We start from the raw sequence: 21,208 nt of genomic DNA on the forward strand, positions 1-21,208 counted from the left end.
AGGCATATTTCCATCAGGTTTTGTGTCAGTTAATGTTTTTAAAGGTTATGAGATATTCAGGATACGCTCCTGAGTCACAGAACACCACAAAGATGAAGGGCGTCTGTAAGCGGTCTACTGCGCAGTCGTGCAGACCGGCCTGAGGGTCCTGAGCGTCGATGGGATCCGGCTCCTTCATGCCCTTTCTGCTTTCACACAAGGAACCAGTCACAACTTTTGCTCTTTAGATGTACTTGAGACCCTTGTCATCGAGGTTTGAATAGAGGTCCTGACAGGAGTACCAAGCTTCCTTAGCGAAGTACGTTCCATCACCGTGTACGACAGCTTTGAACAGATCAGCGTTACATTTTAGTATAGCAAAGGTTTGAGACTGACATGGCTATGAATAGAATCTGTGACGTACCGTTTCTCCCACAGAAGCTTCTGTTGAAGCCATTCTTGTTGATTTTTTGACAAATGTCTTTAGTTGTTCCATGATAGAGGAAACGCTCATTCATTTGTTTGGGATATTTCTTATCCACCGCCTGCTTCAACACGCAGTATCTGTGCCATTGAGACTGACTCTGGATCCTGTCGATCTGTAAAAAACATTTATGATGTCAAAATGCATTGACACCCCCCCCCCCTTCATCTGGAGAAATCTTTTCATGTCCTGCCTGGTTTTACCTGTATAACCTGAACCTGGGACACATCGGGATGTATACTGGACTTGAGAAAGTCTTTTTCTATCTTCTGGTATTCTGTCGAATCAGATTTTAATGTGATTATTTCTAAGTCCTGTCCATTTGTCTTGGTCCATGTTGGGGGAGGATGAATTATTGCTGAGAAAATTGAAAGAAGGGAAATCCTTTTACAAACACGTTCTACCACTATCAGATTAATCAGAAAACAGTTTGCAGGCTTAACTGGAGTCTTCATGTCAGGGATTAGAAATGATTCAGAAAAACAACTTCAGTTGAAATGCTGGTTATGTTGCACTGCTTTGTTCACACTGAACTTTCAGAACATGAGAAGTTCACCTGTGCTGTGGTAAGATTTTTTCTTTATATTTATTATATATTCAAGTGCATTAGTGTGTGTGATGATTTGGCTCATATCAGATTGAAATTGAATCTGAACACCTGAATTAACGGCATTATCAAGAGTACACTGTTGTGATGATGATTCTTTTTTTGTTTGAATCTAGATACAAATCTTTCTTATGTGTGTGATCAGTGCAAACATTTACCTGTATCGCTGTCACCGAGCAGAGTCCTCTTGATCCTACAAGACTCCTTTTTGCCGTTGTTCATCAGCGCCATCTCTTTGAAGTCCACAGTGTATGTCTGGCCGTTCTCCTGATATTGAAAGGTCTTGTGTTTCTTGTGATAGGACAGCTCTACTTCGTAGCTAATGCTGGGGTCCAACGGCTTCCAGGTTTCTCCTCGAACCACCTCCCAACGTAACGTCTGCCTCAACCTCTTCACCTCACCATCTCGAATCTCTCCATCTCGCACTTCTTGGATAAGGTTGTTGATCTTGAGCATGGCATCGAAGACGTCGTCTTTTTTCCCAGAGACGGTCCACCTGTCCGGGCCGGCCACTAGAACGCTTACCTCAATGCTTTGACTGAGGTTCACGATGGTCTTCTGGTCACTTACGGGAAGTTTGGCGAGATGACTCGACTGCACATCTTTACTGATGCACTCTTCGGAGACGAGGTCATCTAGATATTTTTTCACCTTGGCAGCATTGGCGGAAGAGGTCCCATAAATCTCCACAGCCATAACGGGGAATGACAAGGAGGCCGTTTGCTTGGCCAGACAGAATGGTGGCTGCTGCGGGGCTTTGCAGGACGCAGGGGTCCGTGGGCACTTTGGTCTTACTTGCTGTTCAAAATGCCCAAATTCCAGGAGACACATGAATAAAAACACAGAAAGTCACAGATGCTAAACACACCAGTTTCATACGTACCAGAGCTACTGATCTTCTTCAGCTTCTTTATAGCGTCCTGAAAATCTGGCAACATATTACTTTGGAAGATTACAATGTGGACACGTTTCAGATGTTGTGGCGATTCTTTCACAAAGTCTGCCAGAGCCTCAGTCATGGCGTTTGCGACCTGTGTGGCTGCCAGGTTTCCTGCTCCTGAAAGACATTGAAAAGTGAATTTCGGTATCGTTTACAGCTCGGTTCAGATTTCTAAATGAACACTTCTTACCAGTTCCAAGAGCCGGGAATGAAACGGACTGAATGTGGTTTTCCTCACACGTCTTCAGAACTTTGAACATGGATGTCGTGATGCCTTTCACATTTGTCTGGCCGACCATATGAATAATATTTCTAATGTCTGTGAGGTTTCCGGCTTTGGTCAGCACCACACCGCCATTGGGCTGAGGTGCTTCATTCAGAAAAAAATGAAGAAATAAGCCGCATTAATATTAGCCATGTGTGTGCATACAGTCTATGATGAGGGTGAGATGTCATACCTTTCGTTTTGCATTCATTCACAACCGTTTGTCCTGCAGCTTTAAGAATGGCTCCTGATACCCCTGCACACACACACATCCTCACTTTCTAAATGTGAACCTTTAAAATTGAAGAAATGAAATGCATTACAGTGGGGTGCTTACATTATGAGAGAAAACTCACCCGTGTTCAGGTCAAGGCTGGTGGTCGTGCTGTTAACAATCGCATCCATAGTCTCTTTGGTGATGTCACCACATGTAACCTTCACTCTCATTGGGCCGATTATAGCCTCAACAGGATTTGCTTTAAACGACAACAACATGTAAACATTACAGGCAAACATGAAATCTGTTTTTATTGATGATTTCATTAGGATGTTATTTCAGCACTTGTATCAGGCTCAAAGTCAGATGATGTGCTGTCTTCATCCACGCTGTCGTCTGAATCCTCACGCTCTGACTGATCTTCATCATCTTCCTCCTCACTGTTCTGCTCGGGTGTTCACATCATGAGTGTAGGTAAGTGATGTTATTCATCTAACAATGCTTCAAACATTTCATCTTAACCCAACAAGAACAACATGGGTAATCCTTGTGACGCGTATACCTGTGTGTTTGCAGTCCATGCTTTGAGACCTTTCTGAAACTCCTGCAGGACATCGTCCCGGTCTGTTACTAAATAGATGAGCTTGATTACCGTTGAGCTGTTTTGGGCTAAATGATCTTCAAATCCTTTCAGCATGGCTTGAATGGCATCGACACTCTTAACACCGCCACCACCTTGGAAAAAAGATGAAAGAAGAAGTGAGATATCTGCAGAGAAACTAAAATGATCTCTGGGTGTATGCGATCCGTGTCTGTACCAGTGCCGACAGCAGGGAAAGAAATTGTGGTGATCTGTTTGTCCTCACAGCGCTCCAGAACTTTCTTCACGCGTGATCTCGTCTCTGATGCCGAGTGCGGTCCGGTCACGTGAATGATGACATCACACTGCAGGTTCCCTCCGCTGGTCACTGCAGGTATGTCGTTTTGGAGTGGACCTACAGAGGAGAACAAAGCGCAGAGTGAACCCATCTGTCTTCCTCTCTCTCTCTGTTGATGAACGTTTAAGGTTTTTTGATATTTAACATCCTCACCGTGTTTTTGACACTCTTGTTCCACAGAGACTCCGGCGGATTTAAATATGGCACCAGAAACTCCTACAAGATATTCATTTCTGTTTTAGTGTTGCATATGAACAAATATCAAAGTGGCCATTAAACACAGTAACTGCGGTCTTGTGTTCAGCTATCTGCTTGTATGGTTATGATCGTGTAATAAATAACCCAAAATAAAACACACCTCCCATCAAAGTCATCTCCCTGTTGGTGCTGTTGACAATCCCTCGGACTGTTTCATTGGTAATGTCTCCTTTCTTTAACTCAATTCTGACACTTCCGATTTTTACTGTCGAGGGAAAAGATTTAAAACGCTCTCTTTGAGCAACATGAAATAAGTCCATAGATGCAGTTCATCTGCAGCAGGTATACTGTATATAAGGTCTGCGGACAAACATTATAAGGTCACACCTTGATTTTCTGGCATTCTGCCGTATGCCGGCTGAGCACGTCTGTTGGAGGCCTGCGAGCAAATATGAAATGCAGGAAACAAACTCAAAATATTGACTGATAATTATTATTCATGAACGTGACCGTAAGACATTGAGTATTTACCTTGTTCCATTCACTGAAATGTTTCCCATAAGCATCCAGAATCTTCTGTTCAAATGTCACGATAGTAATTTCTTTGAGACAGCTTGAGTTCAGCTCAGTCAAGTGTTTTTTAAGTGCTGCGAGAATAGCTTCAATAGATTCTTTTGGTCCAATTGCACCTTTTCCTGTGAAACACCACACGGCTCAGGACCTGACCACACCACACAGGGAAACAGTCACCACATTCTTTTACCTGTTCCAATCGCAGGAATTGCAAGTGTCCTGGCCATCTTGTCCTCACAAAGGCTCAAAACCTTTCCAAGAGATGATGTGATGTCAGCCGGACCCTCGGGACCCACCATCTGGGCAATGTGCCTACATTTAAGATCCCCACCACTGGTCATTACTACACCGCCTGCTTTCAGAGGAGCTGGACAAATACAACAATAACAACAAATAAACAGCTGCACTAGAATTATAATAAATCTGTTGTCTATTGTATCAAAACAAGCATTTCCATCCCATGTGTTCAAGAACCATTGTGATTATGTGTTTTGTTGTTGTTCGTTATGTCACAGGACTACAATCGATAGTTTGTGCTCGATACCCATTTCTTAAATAGTTAGGTGCTACCAAGTATCGACCCTCAAGAGAAACAGATGTGCATTTTATCTCAAGTTATCCATTAAACTGCTGGTACCTTGTTTTGTACATTCAGAAGCAACTGACTTTCCAGCTGCTTTCAAGATGGCACCAGAAACACCTGCAGACACATGACCAGAGTGAGCGATGTAATGCCAACCTCAAATATTTCTGTACCGAGAAACACATACCAGTGTTAAGATTTAAATGTATGTTGTTGGAATTCACTATGACATCTACTGTCTCTTTGGTGATGTCACTCTTTTTCAGGTATATCGGCACACCATTGATGAGCGCTGTTTGATTTTCCACGCATGTGAAAACAACAGTGAGTATATATAAACCATGTATTCATATACATATATCCTCATCTATATGTACCTCTTGTTCCCTGATGCTTTCTCTGCGATTGGACGTCTGAAGTGTCAGGAAAGCCCTGAGGGAGGAACAGGACAAGCAATGGAAACAAAGACATTGATGGTTTATTGATGTAAGCTTTCCATTGGCAAATCTTAGATGGCGTCTGTGAAACAGGAGAATTCATACCAGTTCCTGGATCACAGTGTTGTACTCATCAACAGTCTTCCTAACAGAATGCACTATGTGAACATCTCTCATATTTCGGGGGGAATTTTGATGGTCAGCGCAGAACTGTAGTATTGCTTCTCTGAGTGCAGTCCAACTTTCTCTGACGGAGAACCCAAAGATTTCACAAGCAACTGCCGGAACGAGAATGGAGGTGCAGTGTTGTTCCTCTGCTTTCAGAAGAGCGTTGTGTATGGCCGATTGAAGGTAGCGTGAGTCTAGGGCTTGACCCTTATGGGGCAACACGGCAAAAATGAGGCTCTTGGTGTTGAGATGTCCAGCATCACAGAGAAGCACATCTCCAGGCAGGAGACTGTTTTTCCCTCTGGTACTTTTACAAACCTCTGCGATCTGATCCCCTCCAAACTGGAGAATCTGCTTGGCCACAGGGTTATCAAAAACCAGACTGCCGTTCATTGGGCAAATCAAGGCATCGGCACTTTGATGGTACCACTCAGCCCTCGTGATCACCAATGTGATGAAATTGCTTAACTTGTGTGTGAAACTCTGTGACGGGTGAGGATGATTCACTGGTTCTTGGGATAAATACAGGTTGCAATGGAACTCTTTAGCTTTCGCCTTCACACTGGCTTCATGTTTGTATAGAACCTTGGCTTCTCCGGCTTTGCAGTACTTGTGTCTCTCCACAAGAGTGGCTAACAACTGTTTCTCTATGACACTCACAGCCTCTTTAACGTTGTCTTTGGCAGCGGTGACCTTCAGACAAGGGCAAGTCGTGGTTCTGCAGGCCAGTATCGTAGCACCAAGACGCTTGATTTCAGGGAGTTCGGAGAGGTTTAAACAAGAGTCCACAAATTCAACCTCTCGTGCAGACTTGAGAGGAACATCCTCAGTTATTGGTTTCTTGTGTTCCAGGTAGCCTCTCACCTTTCTTGCTACTTCTGCGACTACATCAGAAAATCCACATAACGTGAGCTGCACGTCCGTCTGTGTGACCCTGATGTTGTGAGCGTTCTGGCTGGATTCCACTTCGTCTTGAAGTTTCATGAGAAATGTTCTCCAGTTTTCATCAGTCCGATTGGGAGAAAGTTGTATTATATCCTCTCTGAGGATCTCACAGATTTTGTCTTCAGCGATCTTCAGGTTGTCTTTCTCAACGAAAATTCCCACCAAATCTTTCTGCTTTGAGAATTTAGCTGGAATGTGATTGGAGTAGAAATGATCTTGTTCAAGCTTGTGAAGGTCCAGAGACTGAAGAAAGTGAATCAGATGAGATGAGAGCTTTAAGTGATGCAGGATAATGTTCTCGTTCACCTGCTCGATGAGGAGCTCCACAGAAGCCACTTGATCCTTCAAACCTCTGAGGTGAAATTTGTGCTGATTCTCATCATGTAACAGAGCAACTTGGCCTAGTTTGGACTGTACACGTTCTTTTAAAAGTTCACATTTCTCCCCACAGTCCAGTTGAATGATCGCATCGACGGTGTTCCTCTGTATTTCCATCTCAACAGCAGCGATGTCCAGCAGCCGCTTGATCTTCTCCGAGAGGACAACCACCTCCTCTTTAACGCCAGCGATCATGATTTTAGAGCTGGACTCTCTGAAGGAGACGACAGCATCACCTGTGCTGAGACTCGTACAGTCGCTCCTAACTCGCTGCCAGACGTCCTTCTGCACGTTCAGCTCGGCTGTGTGGTACTTGCTCAAAAAGGTTTGGACTTTCCTCTCTGTCTTTGTCTCCCAAGTGGCTCCTATTTGCAGTGCAGTCAAAGTCGTTTTGTCAACGTCCATCTCCAGTCTTATCACACTCGCTTCCTCTCTTCTGTCGATAAGAATGTCGGCATGAAGCGGTTTGACGACCTTCTCCAGCGCGTTTCTACACAGGTCATTGTTTTCAATGAAACGGAGCAGATCTTCATGGACAGAGATGTTTATGCTTGTAGGGATGTCAGTCAAGGTTGGCTTTTCTCCGGTCAAAGCTTTTCCTAAACTGGAGTAGAAGAGTGATGCCTTCACCACAGTGCCACAAACACTGTGCTTCTGTTCCACCACTTCATGGGCAACTATGACAGTAGAAAGTGAAGTTGAGTTACTATCCAGTTGAAATGACAGCATCACAGTGTTCGTTCTCTTTGGTTTAAGGGTGAAAACTCACCGTCAGACTCTTGAAAGGTAATGAGAAGACTCTTCTGTCTGTTGATCCAGATCAAAGACTTGATATCTCCTCCGCTGCTCCTCATGGTGTTGTTGAAGTGAAGGTTGAGGGCTTCTTCACTAATCTTTCCCAGATCTCCCTGAACCAGGACCGAGTCTGTCGGCTCTAAGCGTGTGATTCCAATCTCCCGACCCTGCAGTGCTTTTGAGGTGCATTTGTTTATAAATGATGTGACATCTGTGGATAGATTATAACAGAAGAATACAATGATCTGCTCATGTTGACAGAATCGTGAGTTTGTTTATATTGTATCAGGTGGAGATGATGTATTTGTACTGTATACACACACACACACACACACACCGATATCTTGTCTGAAAGTGACAACAATCCGTTCTTCATCCAGTATCTCCCAGTCATGCTCTGTTGTCTTGCTACAGCTGCCAATGAAAAGTGAGATTTTCATCCATTCGGTGCTTCCCTCAAACCCCGTCAAGATGAAGCGACGAGGGTCCCACTTTCCTTCTTTATACACTTCTATAGATATATCCAACTCCTGTTTGTCCTGTCCGAGAATCTTCTGCAGATCTGGTAAAAGAGTCAACATCTAGTTTAGATTTTTCTGTTCTTCTTGATGCATTACATGTGGATGGTTTTTGTTTCGTTGCTTTTTTTGCGCTAACTGAACAAAAACGTGTCACACTGACGTCTAAAAATAAGCTTGCAAAACCTGTCTGTTTGTTACATTACTGCTCTTCTGCATGACCGGAATTTCTAAAGCAGGAATGAAGTGTAAAGAAGGTTGTAAATGTTGTAAAACACACCTGACTGGTTGGAAAGCTTCAGGATCCAGCTGTTATTTCCATTTTTTTGTAGCACAAAGTGTTCTGTAAATCGTTCACAATACATTTGAAGCATTTCCTTATCAACCGTGTGAGGAGTCGTGATGAGCAGATCAGATATTTCACAATCCCCGTCATTGTCTGTATTATAAACCAACACATGCACAAAATGTCATTTGATATGTTTTGAGAACAGTATTTCTTTGCTGTAAGTTGTGAAACCATCAAACCTTTATGCCTTGTGGTTGTAGGGTTTGAGCTCGGACAGACCTTAGGTTGGCACAATAAGGGAGAAGTGTTGTGAGTATGTGGAAACAAATCTAATTTTAGGAAACAAAACTTTTAATAGCCTGTTAGCACACACACACATCTGGCTTACGTCTGTTTGACGTTTCCATTTACATCTGAAAGACATCTAAAATACAAAGTTTGCTCATCTGCAATACATCTGGGAGATGTCTGCTGTCAGACGTCATATAGACCTCTAGAAGATGTCTGTAAGATGTTTATGATTCAGAATGGATGTAAAGCTGCTCTTTCTAAGATGTTTATTAGATGTGTTTACGCAGCAGATTTGCAGATCTTTAGCAGACGTATTACAGATGTTCAGACGTCTCCGAGACGTTTTGCAGATAAGCAAACTATGTATTGCGGATGTCTTGCAGATGTAAATGCAGACGTCAAATAGACGTAAGACAGATGGATTGTGGTATCTGGGTAATGTCTTATATTCTGCCTAGCTGTTATAACATACAGTACATATTTAGTTACGCTTCCTTGTCTTTCAACAGACATCTGAGTCATGTGTGTCGTGGGAGTCTGATGATGACACAATAATCATAATTGTTAATAAATCATAATCTATAGGACCTCTAGCAGACCACCTGTGTGTGTGAACCCCGCAGAACTTTCCCCACTTTCTCCAGTTTGGGTTTAGGCAGCAGTTCTGGTTTCATCTTTTTGTCTTCAGGTAGTTTTACGGTCACTTCAACACTTCCATGCGTCTTGAAATCCAGTTTATGGATTCGTTTGTCAAGCACCTTCTTCATATCTGAGAAACAGAAAGTAAACTTCCTTCTCTTTCTCTTCATATTGATCTCATATGTGATCGTGTAGCTGCAGCTTTCTCTCTTCTTACCTTCTTCTGTCACATAAATGAGACGAGCTTTTCGTTTGTCATCGGGATGTTCTCTGATCTGCAGGACTTCACCTCCAGATCTTCTTTTGTTTTTAAAATGAAGATCGAGTTTTGATTTCACGCGATCGAAATCATCCGGCAGATCGTGAAGAATTAGACTTCTCTCATCCATCTCAACTGATAACGTAAGTTAACCTCCTTTTAACTGCATTGACATGAGAAGCGGATGAAGAATTTATCTCAACTCTCACCGGAGACTTTTGTGTGTGAATGAAAAGTTTCTTTAGTGTTAGCGAATCACTTTCACTTTCACTTAAGGATTCATCGCTCATGTCATGTGACTTCTGGTAAACAAGGTGCAGCTTCAGGAAGTTCGACATTAGAAATTCGACGAATATCTGCTGGTGTTTTACCTCAGATTGGATATTTACTTCAGGTGTTTGTTAGTTCTGTTTGTGGTGATGTCTGACAGCGCGGCAGATCTGCTGAACGGCGAGGTTCGTCTTAACACACACACACACACAATACAGTTTTAAGCCAGTGAAATAATTACATCATTAAGTGAAATGTTGTTTTAAATCTTTATTTTATGAACACACGAACAGCCTGAAATCCTCGTTGAGGAAAAGATGAGCGCCGCCGCGGAGGAATTACAAAAATATAAGGTAACGTTAGGCAAAAAATCAGTCAAAGCCACAAATACAAACGCATAAAATTTCACAAAAGATTTAATTATTACATTGATGTTTTAAAACAGGATCTTATTCAGTGTGCAGACGACGAGAGGTCTAGATTGCTTCTGGAAAAAATGGAAGCAGAAGATGGAAAGAAAAAAGCCCAGAAAGAATTTGAAGATCTGGCTGAAATCGAACACAAACTCGGCTTACAGTTTAAAGGGGATCTTGATGAAACACAGGTGAATATCGAGCACACAGCACCATAAAACACACAATAACAAACAGATGATAGAACATGTGTGTGTGTGTTGTCTGCATGATTTCAGGAGCAGAGGAAGAATCTGGATCGAGTCAAACTGGATCTTCAGAGAGAACTGCAGGATCTTCAGAATAAACTTGACAGGAAGAAAGCTGAAACTGCGTCACTTCAACAGAAATTCAAGGTTTAAATGCAACATCACACTGTCTACATTCATATTTAATAGATAAAGGCACACATTGTTTAGCTAGCTATAATAAATGGGTTAAAACAAAGGCCTTGTGAAGATTTGTTTTACCACCAAAGGGCGTTATTTGTCACTGTCAATCACACGATTTTATGACATTGTTATTCAATATACTTGACAAGGTTTCATTCAATAAACTCACAGCAACAACAACATATCAAACTCAGAGTCCGGAGCTATTCATTTTGTAATATGAGAAAGTGTTTAATAATCCTGTAAAGCACAAGATGAAAACATGAAGTTAGGAGTTTAGTTTCTCTGTCAACAACCGAAGATGCTAGAAAGTGTTTAAAGGATGGAGTAAAATGCTATTTCATGTTAAACGTAAGATGTATTATTTCTGTGCTTGATACACTCTCCCTGCAATCCAACTTGTTTGGGAAAGTTTTTTATAAGTCTGGATCCCTGTTTTCTAACAAGGATCCTATTCGTTTTATTGGGTAATTCTCCCAGAAAAGCACGGCCACAGCAATGTGATAGAAAGAGCCCGCCCATGCGCCAACCGATGAGCTATAGTAAGACCCATCTACCATCAAGATTGGCTGTTCTGCGTTAAGATCGGCTGTGCTGTGGGCCTGCAGCTGCAGCTGGTTACTCTTGCGATAGTGAGAGAAATTAAGGTGTGTCTGTTTGTTCACGGTATTTCAGTGATGGATGTGTTATAAACGGTGGATATAAAGCTGGATTTGGAGATGGTTTGACATGACATGACATGAACTGCACGCTGGTACGCCTAACTAAGTCATACGTCTGTGTTTTGTTGGTGCGTACGTACATAATGTAAACAACACAAAGGGATTAAGGGATTAATGCGATGATGTGTTGTGTGCTAGTGCTGTAGTTCCTTCCCCCCTGCCAGCCTCCAGCAAATAATGGTGTATCAAACAGCTGTATCTCTATTTTATAAATGTGATCAAACTAAATACTCTTCCAAGATACAACGTATGCAATATGACTCCATAGGTACTCAAGATTAATATGAGATTGGCAGAAACTACTCCTGTCCTGCAGAATTCAACCGAACCTTCTGAATCAAGTTATTCAGGGTTAGTTAGAATTGACAGGCAGGTGTGTTGAAGCTAAAAGATGCAGGTTAGGAGATGAACTCACATTCTCTTTGATGTGCAGATCAAAGCTGAAATCCCAGTGAAAAGAATGAAGTTCACTCAGACCGAAGCAGAAGAGAAAGAGGACAGAGACGAAGACGTGACCGGTGTGTTTACTGTCACCCAGAGACCCTCGTTTCTCCTGAAGGGTGGACAAGCCCTCATCACCTTTGAGGAGGAGAACGGTGCGAACCAAACTCTCCCCCGTCTCTTTATTCTGTTATATTTCAGTCACAGGTGTATTTTTGCTTTTATTTGCACTTCAGTAAGAGTTCTGTCACGCACAGTAATGTCAGACTGTTGATGTTGAGTCTTGTCTCGTTCAGTGGCCGATCAGATCCTCCGGCTGGCCAAGTGCTCTGTTGCCTGTGACAAAATCAAGATGGATGTGAAGCCCTACTCCCTAACACTAGAGCCATCTGTGAAATTTGAGGTACAGCAGTCCCTGTATGACGCATATGTGTTGTCTGTGTTCAGAATCCTGTGTGTCATGTAAAGAAATGTTGTTTGTGTTTTTCTTGAATCTGTGCAGGTTCATATCAAGGTGTCAAAGAAGACCATCAAATTCAGAAATGCTCCGCCCACTTTACCTGAGGAGCGAATGACAGACCGGCTGGAGATCTCTTTCTCTAAAGCCAGTCGTGGAGGCGGTGAAGTGGAAAGTGTAGATTATGACCAGCAGAACGGCACAGGCCACGTTACTTTTGTCCACACCGGAGGTCTGTCTTTCTCACCTTGCATGGATTGTATATTTGAAATGCTAATCTCGTTTAGGTCTAGCCTGAACCCTGAACGAGCATTTCTCCACATTGCTAAAGTCAAAACTAAAACGAGTAACCTAAAGCCCAAAGTAAAAGTGAAATGTCAAATTAAAGAAAAGGTACAAGTTAAAAAGATACTTAAGTTATATTCAAAGGAAATTGTAGGCCTGGTTTCACAGACACAGGTTATCTTAAGCCAGGACTATGCCTAGTTGAATTAAGACATTTATGTCTCTTTAATGAAAATGCCTTAGTCAAAGTCAACTTTATTGTCAAAACCGACCATGTAACAGTAATTACACAGAAGGATCGAACTCCTAAGTTGCAGTATGAATTTAACAGGCATCAACATATACAGACGACAATGGGCATATACAATTCCACAGTGCAGTAAACACTACTGGTGTCCATCTTGAGATAAACAGTGCCGCTGATATATTTGAAGATATTTCAGGGCAAGTTATATTCAGTTAAGACAGGTCACACATTCCTTTTAGTCTAAGACTAGCCTTACGCCTTTTCTGTGAAACCGGGCCTTAGTGTAAAATTTGCATTTGAATGTGTTCTATAAGAGTATACTCACTCACACTGGTAAAATAGTTTGTTCGTCCATTAGCTTCATCATTCTTTTATGGATGTGATCAGTTTTCTTTCTCATGTTGTCTTAGACACTGGGGGTTTTCCAGCACGGTTTGATTTTCAGAAGCATTTTTCCTGTATGAGTCATATTTGTTCTTACTAAATCATCTCCATCTTGAATTAACAAGCCTTATATTGGTCCATACAGATCTACATGAACTAATTCTAGTTACAATCATACATGGAGATGATTTTTTTCAGATGAAAACATTGATGCTACTGTTGATGTTTGTCTCTGACACTTTTGTTTTGACTTTAGTTGCAGAGAATCTGGTGCTGAGAAAGACGTTTTCTGTAGACACTGGCAGTGATGTTAAGGTTGATGTGCTTCCTCTCTATGAGTATCAGCTGAAGAAATTTCAAGTGCGTTTCCACAACACATGTTCAAATGCATTCTCTAGATCAGAAACCTGTCGAGTCCAGAAGTTAAAGGATGTTCATTTGTTGTTATTGTGTCATGGTATTGTAGACCTACTCGGGGGTCCCAAATCACACTGTGCTGCTGGGGGGAATTCAGGACCTTCTGGATGAAGAAGATCTTCAGGACCATCTAGAAATCCATTTCCAGAAACCCAGTAACTATGGAGGAGAGGTTCAGGCCATTAAATACGTCCCTACTGGGAGATCTCTGACAGCGTTCTTCAACGAGGCCAAAGAAGAAACAGATGGCTGAAGATCATTTGCTGTGTTCAGAAAGCACACAGACATGTTATATGTGATAATGTAGATATGTTATTGGTTTGTGGGACTTTAGAATATAAATGAAAATAATAAAACGGATTATCAGAAATCAGGAAATGAAGATAGCATAGATGAACTCTGAACATGACTAATGATGAGAGTAATGTCTTGTGTTGTGATTAAAGCTCTCTAAAGCTCTGCAGGCGTCTCTTTTTATTGCTCTCATGAAAGGAATGATTTATTAAAATGAACTTTGATGTTTACTCACTACATGATGATTGGTGTCAGCTGTGCAGGGACAGGCATAACTTCCCAAAGACGTGATAGTTTTCTCGTCATAAACAGATATTCACTGGAAAAAACTTGAATACAGTCTTTGTGTATTCTAAATTACTCTGGTGTGTTTTGTGACGTTGTCCACACACACTGATGAAGTAATTGCATTTTTATTTGATTGAAACTGTGGCATGTCAAGCAAACAACAGCTGTAATGTCAGATAACAAATGCAGCATTTTATATTCCATAATGTTAATCTCATTTCTTGTGGATCCTGATTCTGTTGAACACTACACACATCTCCTTACATACTCCCTTTAACCCTTATCATGAACCACACACTCTCTGTCAATATTATTAGTCAAATTATTTATTTTTTACAAAAAAACTAAGAATTTGATGTAATTTCAATAACTGAAAATGTGTCACTATTTTGAAACAATTAAATCCATGATAACTTAATCTTTCCTGTAGCTCAGTGGTTAGAGCATGGCTCTAGCAACATCAAGGTCATGGGTTCGATCCCATTGGATTACAGATAATCAGAAATGTGTAGTACAATGCAATGTAAGTAGCTTTGGATAAAAGCGTCTGCCAAACGTAAATCAAAGGTAAGGTTATCCACATATTCATTCATATCTATAGGGGAATTCTTGACAAAGTCATTGACCTAAACATCTTTTTATTGTTTTCCTATTTCTGTCAATAAATTCACAGATTTCTTTTGAAAGTCAGAGGCCCGCAGCAGTTAGACGCAAACCCGCAGCGGTGATAGACCTGCAGCAGTTAGACACAGACTCGCAGTCGTGAGAGACATGCAGCATGCATGCGCACAGTGGTGAGAGACCTGCATCCGTTAGATGCAGACCCGCAGTCGTTAGATAAATGCAGCATGCAGATCCGCAGCCGTGAGAGACATGCAGCATGCAGACCTGTAGCAGTGAGAGACCTGCAGCAGTTTGACGCAGACCTGCAGCGGTGAGAGACCTGCAGCAGGTAGATACAGACTCGCAGCAGTGAAATTTCTGTTGGTGATGTGGCCCAATCTTGGGGTTCATAGAAACAAAGTGCTGATCTTTGAACAGATTGTTAACTGCTACACAAGTTGACGTAATATCCATTAGACTGTTTGTCTGCAGAGCTGGATGGGAGTTTGTGTTGTGGTCCCCTGATTTGTCTCCTCAGTCGTTTCTTCCTCCTGCGGGTTGATGGCAGGCATCTCTGCCACTGCAGGACGTTCAGTAAGGGGCTGAATGCTTTGTGTCTCTCCTGTTGATGGACAAGTTGATCTCTCAGTGGTGGCTCTCCGTATATGGTTTAAAGATCTGCGCAGCAGGGGTCTTATTGTGTTACCGGAGAGCCTCGAGCCTTGACTACTTCCCAGCGTCCGTTTGTTGATGTGCTGCAGCGACAGACGACACAAGAGCGTGTCCCAAAAAGCAGAGCGGAACTGGCGTGAGGAGAGGTTATACAGCAGTGGGTTCAGCACCGAGCTCAGATAGAAGAAGGTGTCTGCCACTGGATGAAGCTTCACATAGCTGCTCAGATATCTCACGGTCCATGCTGACTTGGGTACTGCTGCCGTCATCAGCCGACGAATCTGATTTGGCATCCAACACAGGAACAAAGCGCAGACAATCAGCACTGGAGACACAAAGAGAAAGAGATTTAGCTAAGCACTGTCACAACAACTGCACTTTTATCTTCCTCTTCATTTTCTTTTTTAGTCCGCAATTTAAAATCATTTGTATTTTCTTTTTATCGTGATTTTAAATTCTTAAGCATCTGTGGCGTTCAATGTCAAAATCAATGTTAAATCAAAAATTAAATGTTAAATCAATCTCTTTTAAAGACCTTTTATTCATGATGTATCTTTTCTATGTCTCTCTCTCTCTCTCTCCCTCTCTCTCTCTATATACTTTTCTAGATCATTTCTGTGTAAAACCCCATATTTGAAATGTGCTAGAGACATACACCTTCCTTGCCTTGAACTGTGTTAATAAATTAGGACAATTTTCTTACAGAAAGATGGTACACAATATAGCAATAATGTCTATATATTGTGAATCACATTTTTCACATCTATAAAGGGTTGTTTTTGTCCAAGAAATGTCAAAGAACATTGTAGTTTTTCAAAGTAGTTTTTATCTCTCTTGTACTGTTATACAGGAAATGGTTGTTTCAGTGTTATTCAGATGCATTCCACAACATTTACTGCTTCATTCAAAGATGAATATTTAAATCATGTAATATTGGCTGTAGATCTCAAGTTTCTTTTGTGTCTAGAATGAAATGTTAATCTCACTTTGCAGCTCAAAATTTATAAACCTATTTTATACAGATGAGAAAGCAATTGCTAACCGACAAAGAACAACAGCATTCAGCTGCTGGATTAAAGATGACACGTCCAGCATGTAAGAACATTCATTTGTACCATACAGTATAGTCATGTACCCAAGAAAAGGATGCTCTGTTTCCGTGACGCCTTTATTCGGGCATTCTCATGTTTGGGGCCCCCCCCTCCGGCTCCATTTGCTCCCGTGTCACCCGGGCCCATCGGGCCTCGAAGTACAACAATCATTCCTCTGCACATGAAGACCACACCACCCAAAACGAGAAGATAGAGAACGAACGCTGTGAAGATGCTGGTGCGGTACATGATCCAGTGCTCGCTCAGGTTGGTGCAGAATGTCAGATTCTGTGCCGGTGCCCTGCGTCCATCGGGGACATGGCCTTCCATCCCTGTGGCGATCAGCAGTGGCAAAGCCACAAGGGCGGAGCAGAGCCACGCAAAGATCAGGAACTTCACTGTACGGCCGCCGCTCAAGGCTTTGTAACGAAAGGGGTGGCAGATGGCGAGGTACCGCTCGAAACTCAGCGTGGCCACGTTCAGGATGGTGGCGTAACTGCACGCCTCAAACAGGAAGTTGTAGATCTTGCAGGCGGCGTTGCCGGAGTCGGATGTGAACGGAAACCAGATAGCGCTGTAGAGCTCCACGGGCATGCCGATCAACAGCACCAGTAAATCGGAGCAGGCCAGGCTGACCATGTGGTCTGTCACGTTTTTCTGCAGGTAGCCATTCCGCTGAAGCACCTGCGCCACGTGAATGGTAACGCTGTTTCCAAGAATACCCAAGGTGAGGATGACGCTGTACAGCACTGTGAGGAAGATCTTCACTGTGTAATTCGGCTCCAACGTTTTCCAATCTTTGTCCGCGTTCTCGTTGTTCTCCATGATCGGTATCGCTCACGACACAACACTCTCAGTCTTTGAGTCCTGCTTATCTCACCGTTTTCAAAATGATTAATCATCAAACCGCCTTGGATTTCTCAGCTGTTTTAAGCAACAAAAGCATTGTTTCTGCTCTCACCTCAACAGATCTATTTCTCCAACACATCCTTACTCCATTTATATGACGCTCTGGCCAACAGCAAACTGTTGTTCTTCCTCTCCGAGTTGGATTGCGGTTATGTTTGAAAGCTTCAGCCTTACGTTCAAGTTAATGATTAGAGTTAAACAAATGAAGACCAGAGCATTAACAGAACAGGCCCATACATGGTGCCACTATTTGAGGTGGAACCATTAGTCACGTGAGGCACCTTTGGAATGCGAGGGTGTGTCTCGACAGCCCCTGTGTGTGTGTGTGTGTGTGTGTGTGTGTGTGTGTGCGTGTGTGCGTGTGTGTGATTACACAATCTCTTACAGTCACTGTAAATATTTAAGAATGTCTTTACCAGATGTTATGATGCAAAAAGATTAAGTACAAACAATAAAGCCACATCAGCCAATGATGTTCAGCAATGAATCAACAAGACGGAGGTCAGAATATACAGAGCACATATTATATGAGTGACATCATCATTGTCTCCACATGCTCATTTCATAGGTCAGAGGTGTCAGAGGTCAAACTCAGTTCCCGGAGGTCCGCTGTCTAACAGTTTATCAAACACACCTGGCTGGAGGTTTCTAGTCAACCTGGAGAGATTGGTTTGCCGGATCAGGTGTTTTGAAACTGGTTGGATCTGCAGGTCACACCTGTGACATGTGTTATTATATATAATAACTTATATTTAATTTAAGATTCAACAAGCAGTGCAACAATACATCTATTATACACATTCTATTCTTTACCAGAGGGAAAGTAACCCATGCATCATAAGAGATGTAAGCATGCTGGTGTAAACCTAACATCTTTGGTATAGATTCAGCGTGAGGATGAGAAGGGTAGTATAACATGTCAGAACATATCAGATCAAGCATGTTTACTTTTGAGTCTTCACCTCAATGCTGATGTTTCATGGAACGTTTTGATGTTTTGCTTACATTTTCATCAATCAAATGAAATCAAATGAAATCATTTTCATCAATCAAATTGCTTTCAATTTCATGTTCTATGTATTTAAACAAAGATGGTGTTAACCTTGAGAGTACATTTGTTAGTTGCACAGAATTTCTCGAGTTGAATTTATTAATTTAGTTATCAAGACTTCAGTCATGGATGGAAATTGCCAAGATTCACTGCAGGGACTCTAGTCGGGGACATATTTTGTACTTTTAGTTTTTATGCAGAAAATTTCATTTTATCTATGAAAACGTATGTAGCTGCAATTTCATAGATAAAAATCACAAACATTTACTAGTCGCTAACTAATTTAAAGGCTGTAAATGACTTTCTGTTAATGTAAGTGGTCTCAGTTTAACCCTAATCCAAAAAAACACAAGAGTTGCAAAACTTGTAAACTGCTAATATAATGCTTGAGATATCACTTATTCTTCTGTACACAGAACACCTAAAAGAATCCATTGGTGAAGTTTATTTAACCTATTTGAAACATTCTGGTCATATCTATCTCTGAAATCAAATGAAGTGAAGCCTTTAAGGAAGACTCATTTTTTTATGTTCCTTTCCCCAATTTTTCAAGTATTTAGTATAATACAACACATCTATTTGTTATCATTTTTAAATGCCACAATGTAAAAATTTGTGATATTCATATGTGACCCTGGACAACATAACCAGTCTTTTTGAAATTGAGATTTTTACATAATCTAAAAGCTGAATAAATAAGCTTTCTATTGATGCATGAGTTGTTAGAATAGGACACTGGCTGAGATGCAACCGTTTAAAACTCTGAAATCTGAGAGTGCAAAAAAAATATTGAGAAAATTGCCTTTGATGTTGTTAATCAGAGGCACTGTAGCAGGACATCCACTCACAAAAAGGAAATGTACAAAATATCTTTATGGAACATGATCTTTACTTAATATACTGATGATTTTTGGCATAAAAGAAAAATGATTAATTTTGACCCATACAATGTATTTTACTAAAAATGATCCCGTGCTACTTAAGACTGGCTTTGTGATCCAGGATCACACATTAGTCTTAGAATGATCTTCTTTGTTATTTGAGTTGAAACATGACACAGTCCAATGAACGCAAGCAGGGTGGGTTTGACTAAAGCTATGAACAAGAAAACAAAGTGATCAGATGTAAGCATCAATGTCCCTTTAAAGAAATAACAAACACATGTGGATGAGTTTATGGTAATTTATGACAGAATTTAAATTTTTAGGTGAACTTTTCGTTTAAGAAATGAAGTACATATTTCTTAGTGAAAACAACCCTTTTAAGTCAAAGTCAGAGAAAGACTCATAAGAAAGCATTTATTATTAATATTTTGAAAAGGGACATTTCTGAGGCTTATGAGACAGTGGAAGAAATAAATATGTTTAATTTGTAGATAGACACTTGTGTTTGTGTTCAGTGATTCAGGTAAGATGTATCTAATTGTGTGTTTTACAAGCACAAACATTTACTTTACAGTCAGGGGAGATCATTCCCTTACAATGACACACCTGTTTGTTCTGCAGACCAATGCTGTTTCTGTCGTTCTATCATTTTATCTTCTATCAATAATTAAAAAAAAATATATATATTTATAATTGCACCTTTCTTACACTCAAGATGCTACAACAATATAATATCACAATAAAACAATAAAAAACTTAACAGCTTAAAAGCTTCCCTAAAAAGATATTTAAGCTCTTAAAACAAACAAAAGATGGAGCATTTAGAATAGATGGCGGCAAAGAATTCCTAGCCCTGACCCAGACCTGTCATAGACTCACAAGGACCGAACCTAACCCACGGGGAGAGAACTCGACCAGTCGTAGACTCATGAGTAGAGAATCCGAGGTTTCACCAGTAGGATATCCGCGCTGCCGATGGGGAGTGGTCAGAGGGACAGAGGCTATGGAACTGGTGTGATGAGATCAGAGAAATGAGTTACTATCAAGACAAGAAGTTTAAACTAAGACTAAGGCAGTCAGAATAGAGAACAGCAGGGAATAAAGAGGGAAGTTATTTCATGGGGAGCGGCTACAGGTGCCAGGGTGATGAAGTAATAAGAAACTGATGAGAGAGAAAAGGATGAATGGGAGAACACGGGGTTTGGATGAGTGAAGCAGACAACGAGCACATGGCGAACTGTCAAAACAATGCGCCATGTGCACGACAGTACAATACAAACACACCAACATAGGACAAGAAAGTGATCAGGATCACGACACTAGGTGCAATAGAAGTAAATGACCTCCCTCCCATAGGGTTAAGCATACAAGGAGGCTGACACAGAGTAAGGGAAGCGGCAGAGCGGAGAGACTGAGAAGGTGTGGAGCCATGGGGACCAGCCCATGTACGGCTTTAGAAGTTAAGTGTGATTGTGAGATGATGTGGACGTTAAAACACGAGAAACTGAATTTTGTTTATATTGCAGGTAAACCTGGAAAGTGATTTACAATAATCAATGTTCAATGTAGATGTACCCTAACATTGGGTTGAGTGTAAATTTGGGTATCATCTACAAAGCATGAGTAACGCAGACCATACTAATGGATAATCTGCACTAAAGGCAACATACAAATGCTAAAAAGACTCAATATACCAACTCTTTAATTGTTATTATGTTTCTTTCATGAAGAGATCGTTATTTACTACACTTAGACTATTTATAATGAAATAATTTAAAACTAAATGTAAAACTTAAAAACATATTTGCTTATTTCTTAGATTTTTTAACAAAACACAAAATGGCAA

General features: G+C 41.2%; 3 protein-coding genes across 4 annotated transcripts; 1 reads left to right on the forward strand and 2 right to left on the reverse strand.

The window, feature by feature from the left end:
• Positions 1-1,571: 1,571 nt before the first annotated feature.
• Positions 1,572-9,633, reverse strand: LOC130427620 (protein mono-ADP-ribosyltransferase PARP14-like). Its single transcript, XM_056755166.1, has 23 exons — positions 9,462-9,633; positions 9,208-9,374; positions 8,554-8,593; positions 8,306-8,464; positions 7,845-8,069; positions 7,482-7,718; positions 5,327-7,389; positions 5,162-5,216; positions 4,972-5,076; positions 4,839-4,901; positions 4,392-4,568; positions 4,160-4,323; positions 4,016-4,067; positions 3,789-3,893; positions 3,584-3,646; positions 3,311-3,487; positions 3,055-3,227; positions 2,838-2,937; positions 2,632-2,751; positions 2,469-2,531; positions 2,201-2,380; positions 1,954-2,127; positions 1,572-1,868 (listed from the first exon to the last, which is right to left on the reverse strand). The coding sequence occupies exons 1-23, from the start codon at positions 9,631-9,633 to the stop codon at positions 1,702-1,704; spliced, it is 5,001 nt and encodes a 1,666-aa protein (XP_056611144.1). The 3' UTR covers positions 1,572-1,701.
• On the forward strand, positions 9,510-14,029 carry nmi (N-myc (and STAT) interactor). Of its 2 annotated transcripts, none has more exons than XM_056755174.1 (10): positions 9,510-9,646; positions 9,780-9,958; positions 10,067-10,126; positions 10,219-10,377; positions 10,465-10,581; positions 11,773-11,935; positions 12,077-12,183; positions 12,283-12,469; positions 13,410-13,513; positions 13,620-14,029. In XM_056755174.1, exons 2-10 carry the CDS (start codon positions 9,923-9,925, stop codon positions 13,821-13,823), a joined length of 1,137 nt encoding a protein of 378 aa, XP_056611152.1. In that variant the 5' UTR covers positions 9,510-9,646; positions 9,780-9,922; the 3' UTR covers positions 13,824-14,029. The 2 variants fall into 2 exon arrangements, with proteins under 2 accessions (XP_056611152.1, XP_056611153.1); XM_056755175.1 differs by having other exon boundaries at positions 9,818-9,958.
• A 235-nt stretch (positions 14,030-14,264) lies between these two features.
• On the reverse strand, positions 14,265-17,676 carry gpr39 (G protein-coupled receptor 39). Its single transcript, XM_056755014.1, has 2 exons — positions 16,563-17,676; positions 14,265-15,752 (listed from the first exon to the last, which is right to left on the reverse strand). Exons 1-2 carry the CDS (start codon positions 17,341-17,343, stop codon positions 15,229-15,231), a joined length of 1,305 nt encoding a protein of 434 aa, XP_056610992.1. The 5' UTR covers positions 17,344-17,676; the 3' UTR covers positions 14,265-15,228.
• Positions 17,677-21,208: the final 3,532 nt, after the last annotated feature.

Source organism: Triplophysa dalaica, chromosome 8 (genome assembly GCF_015846415.1).
Source record: "Triplophysa dalaica isolate WHDGS20190420 chromosome 8, ASM1584641v1, whole genome shotgun sequence".
Taxonomy (NCBI): Eukaryota; Metazoa; Chordata; class Actinopteri; order Cypriniformes; family Nemacheilidae; genus Triplophysa; species Triplophysa dalaica.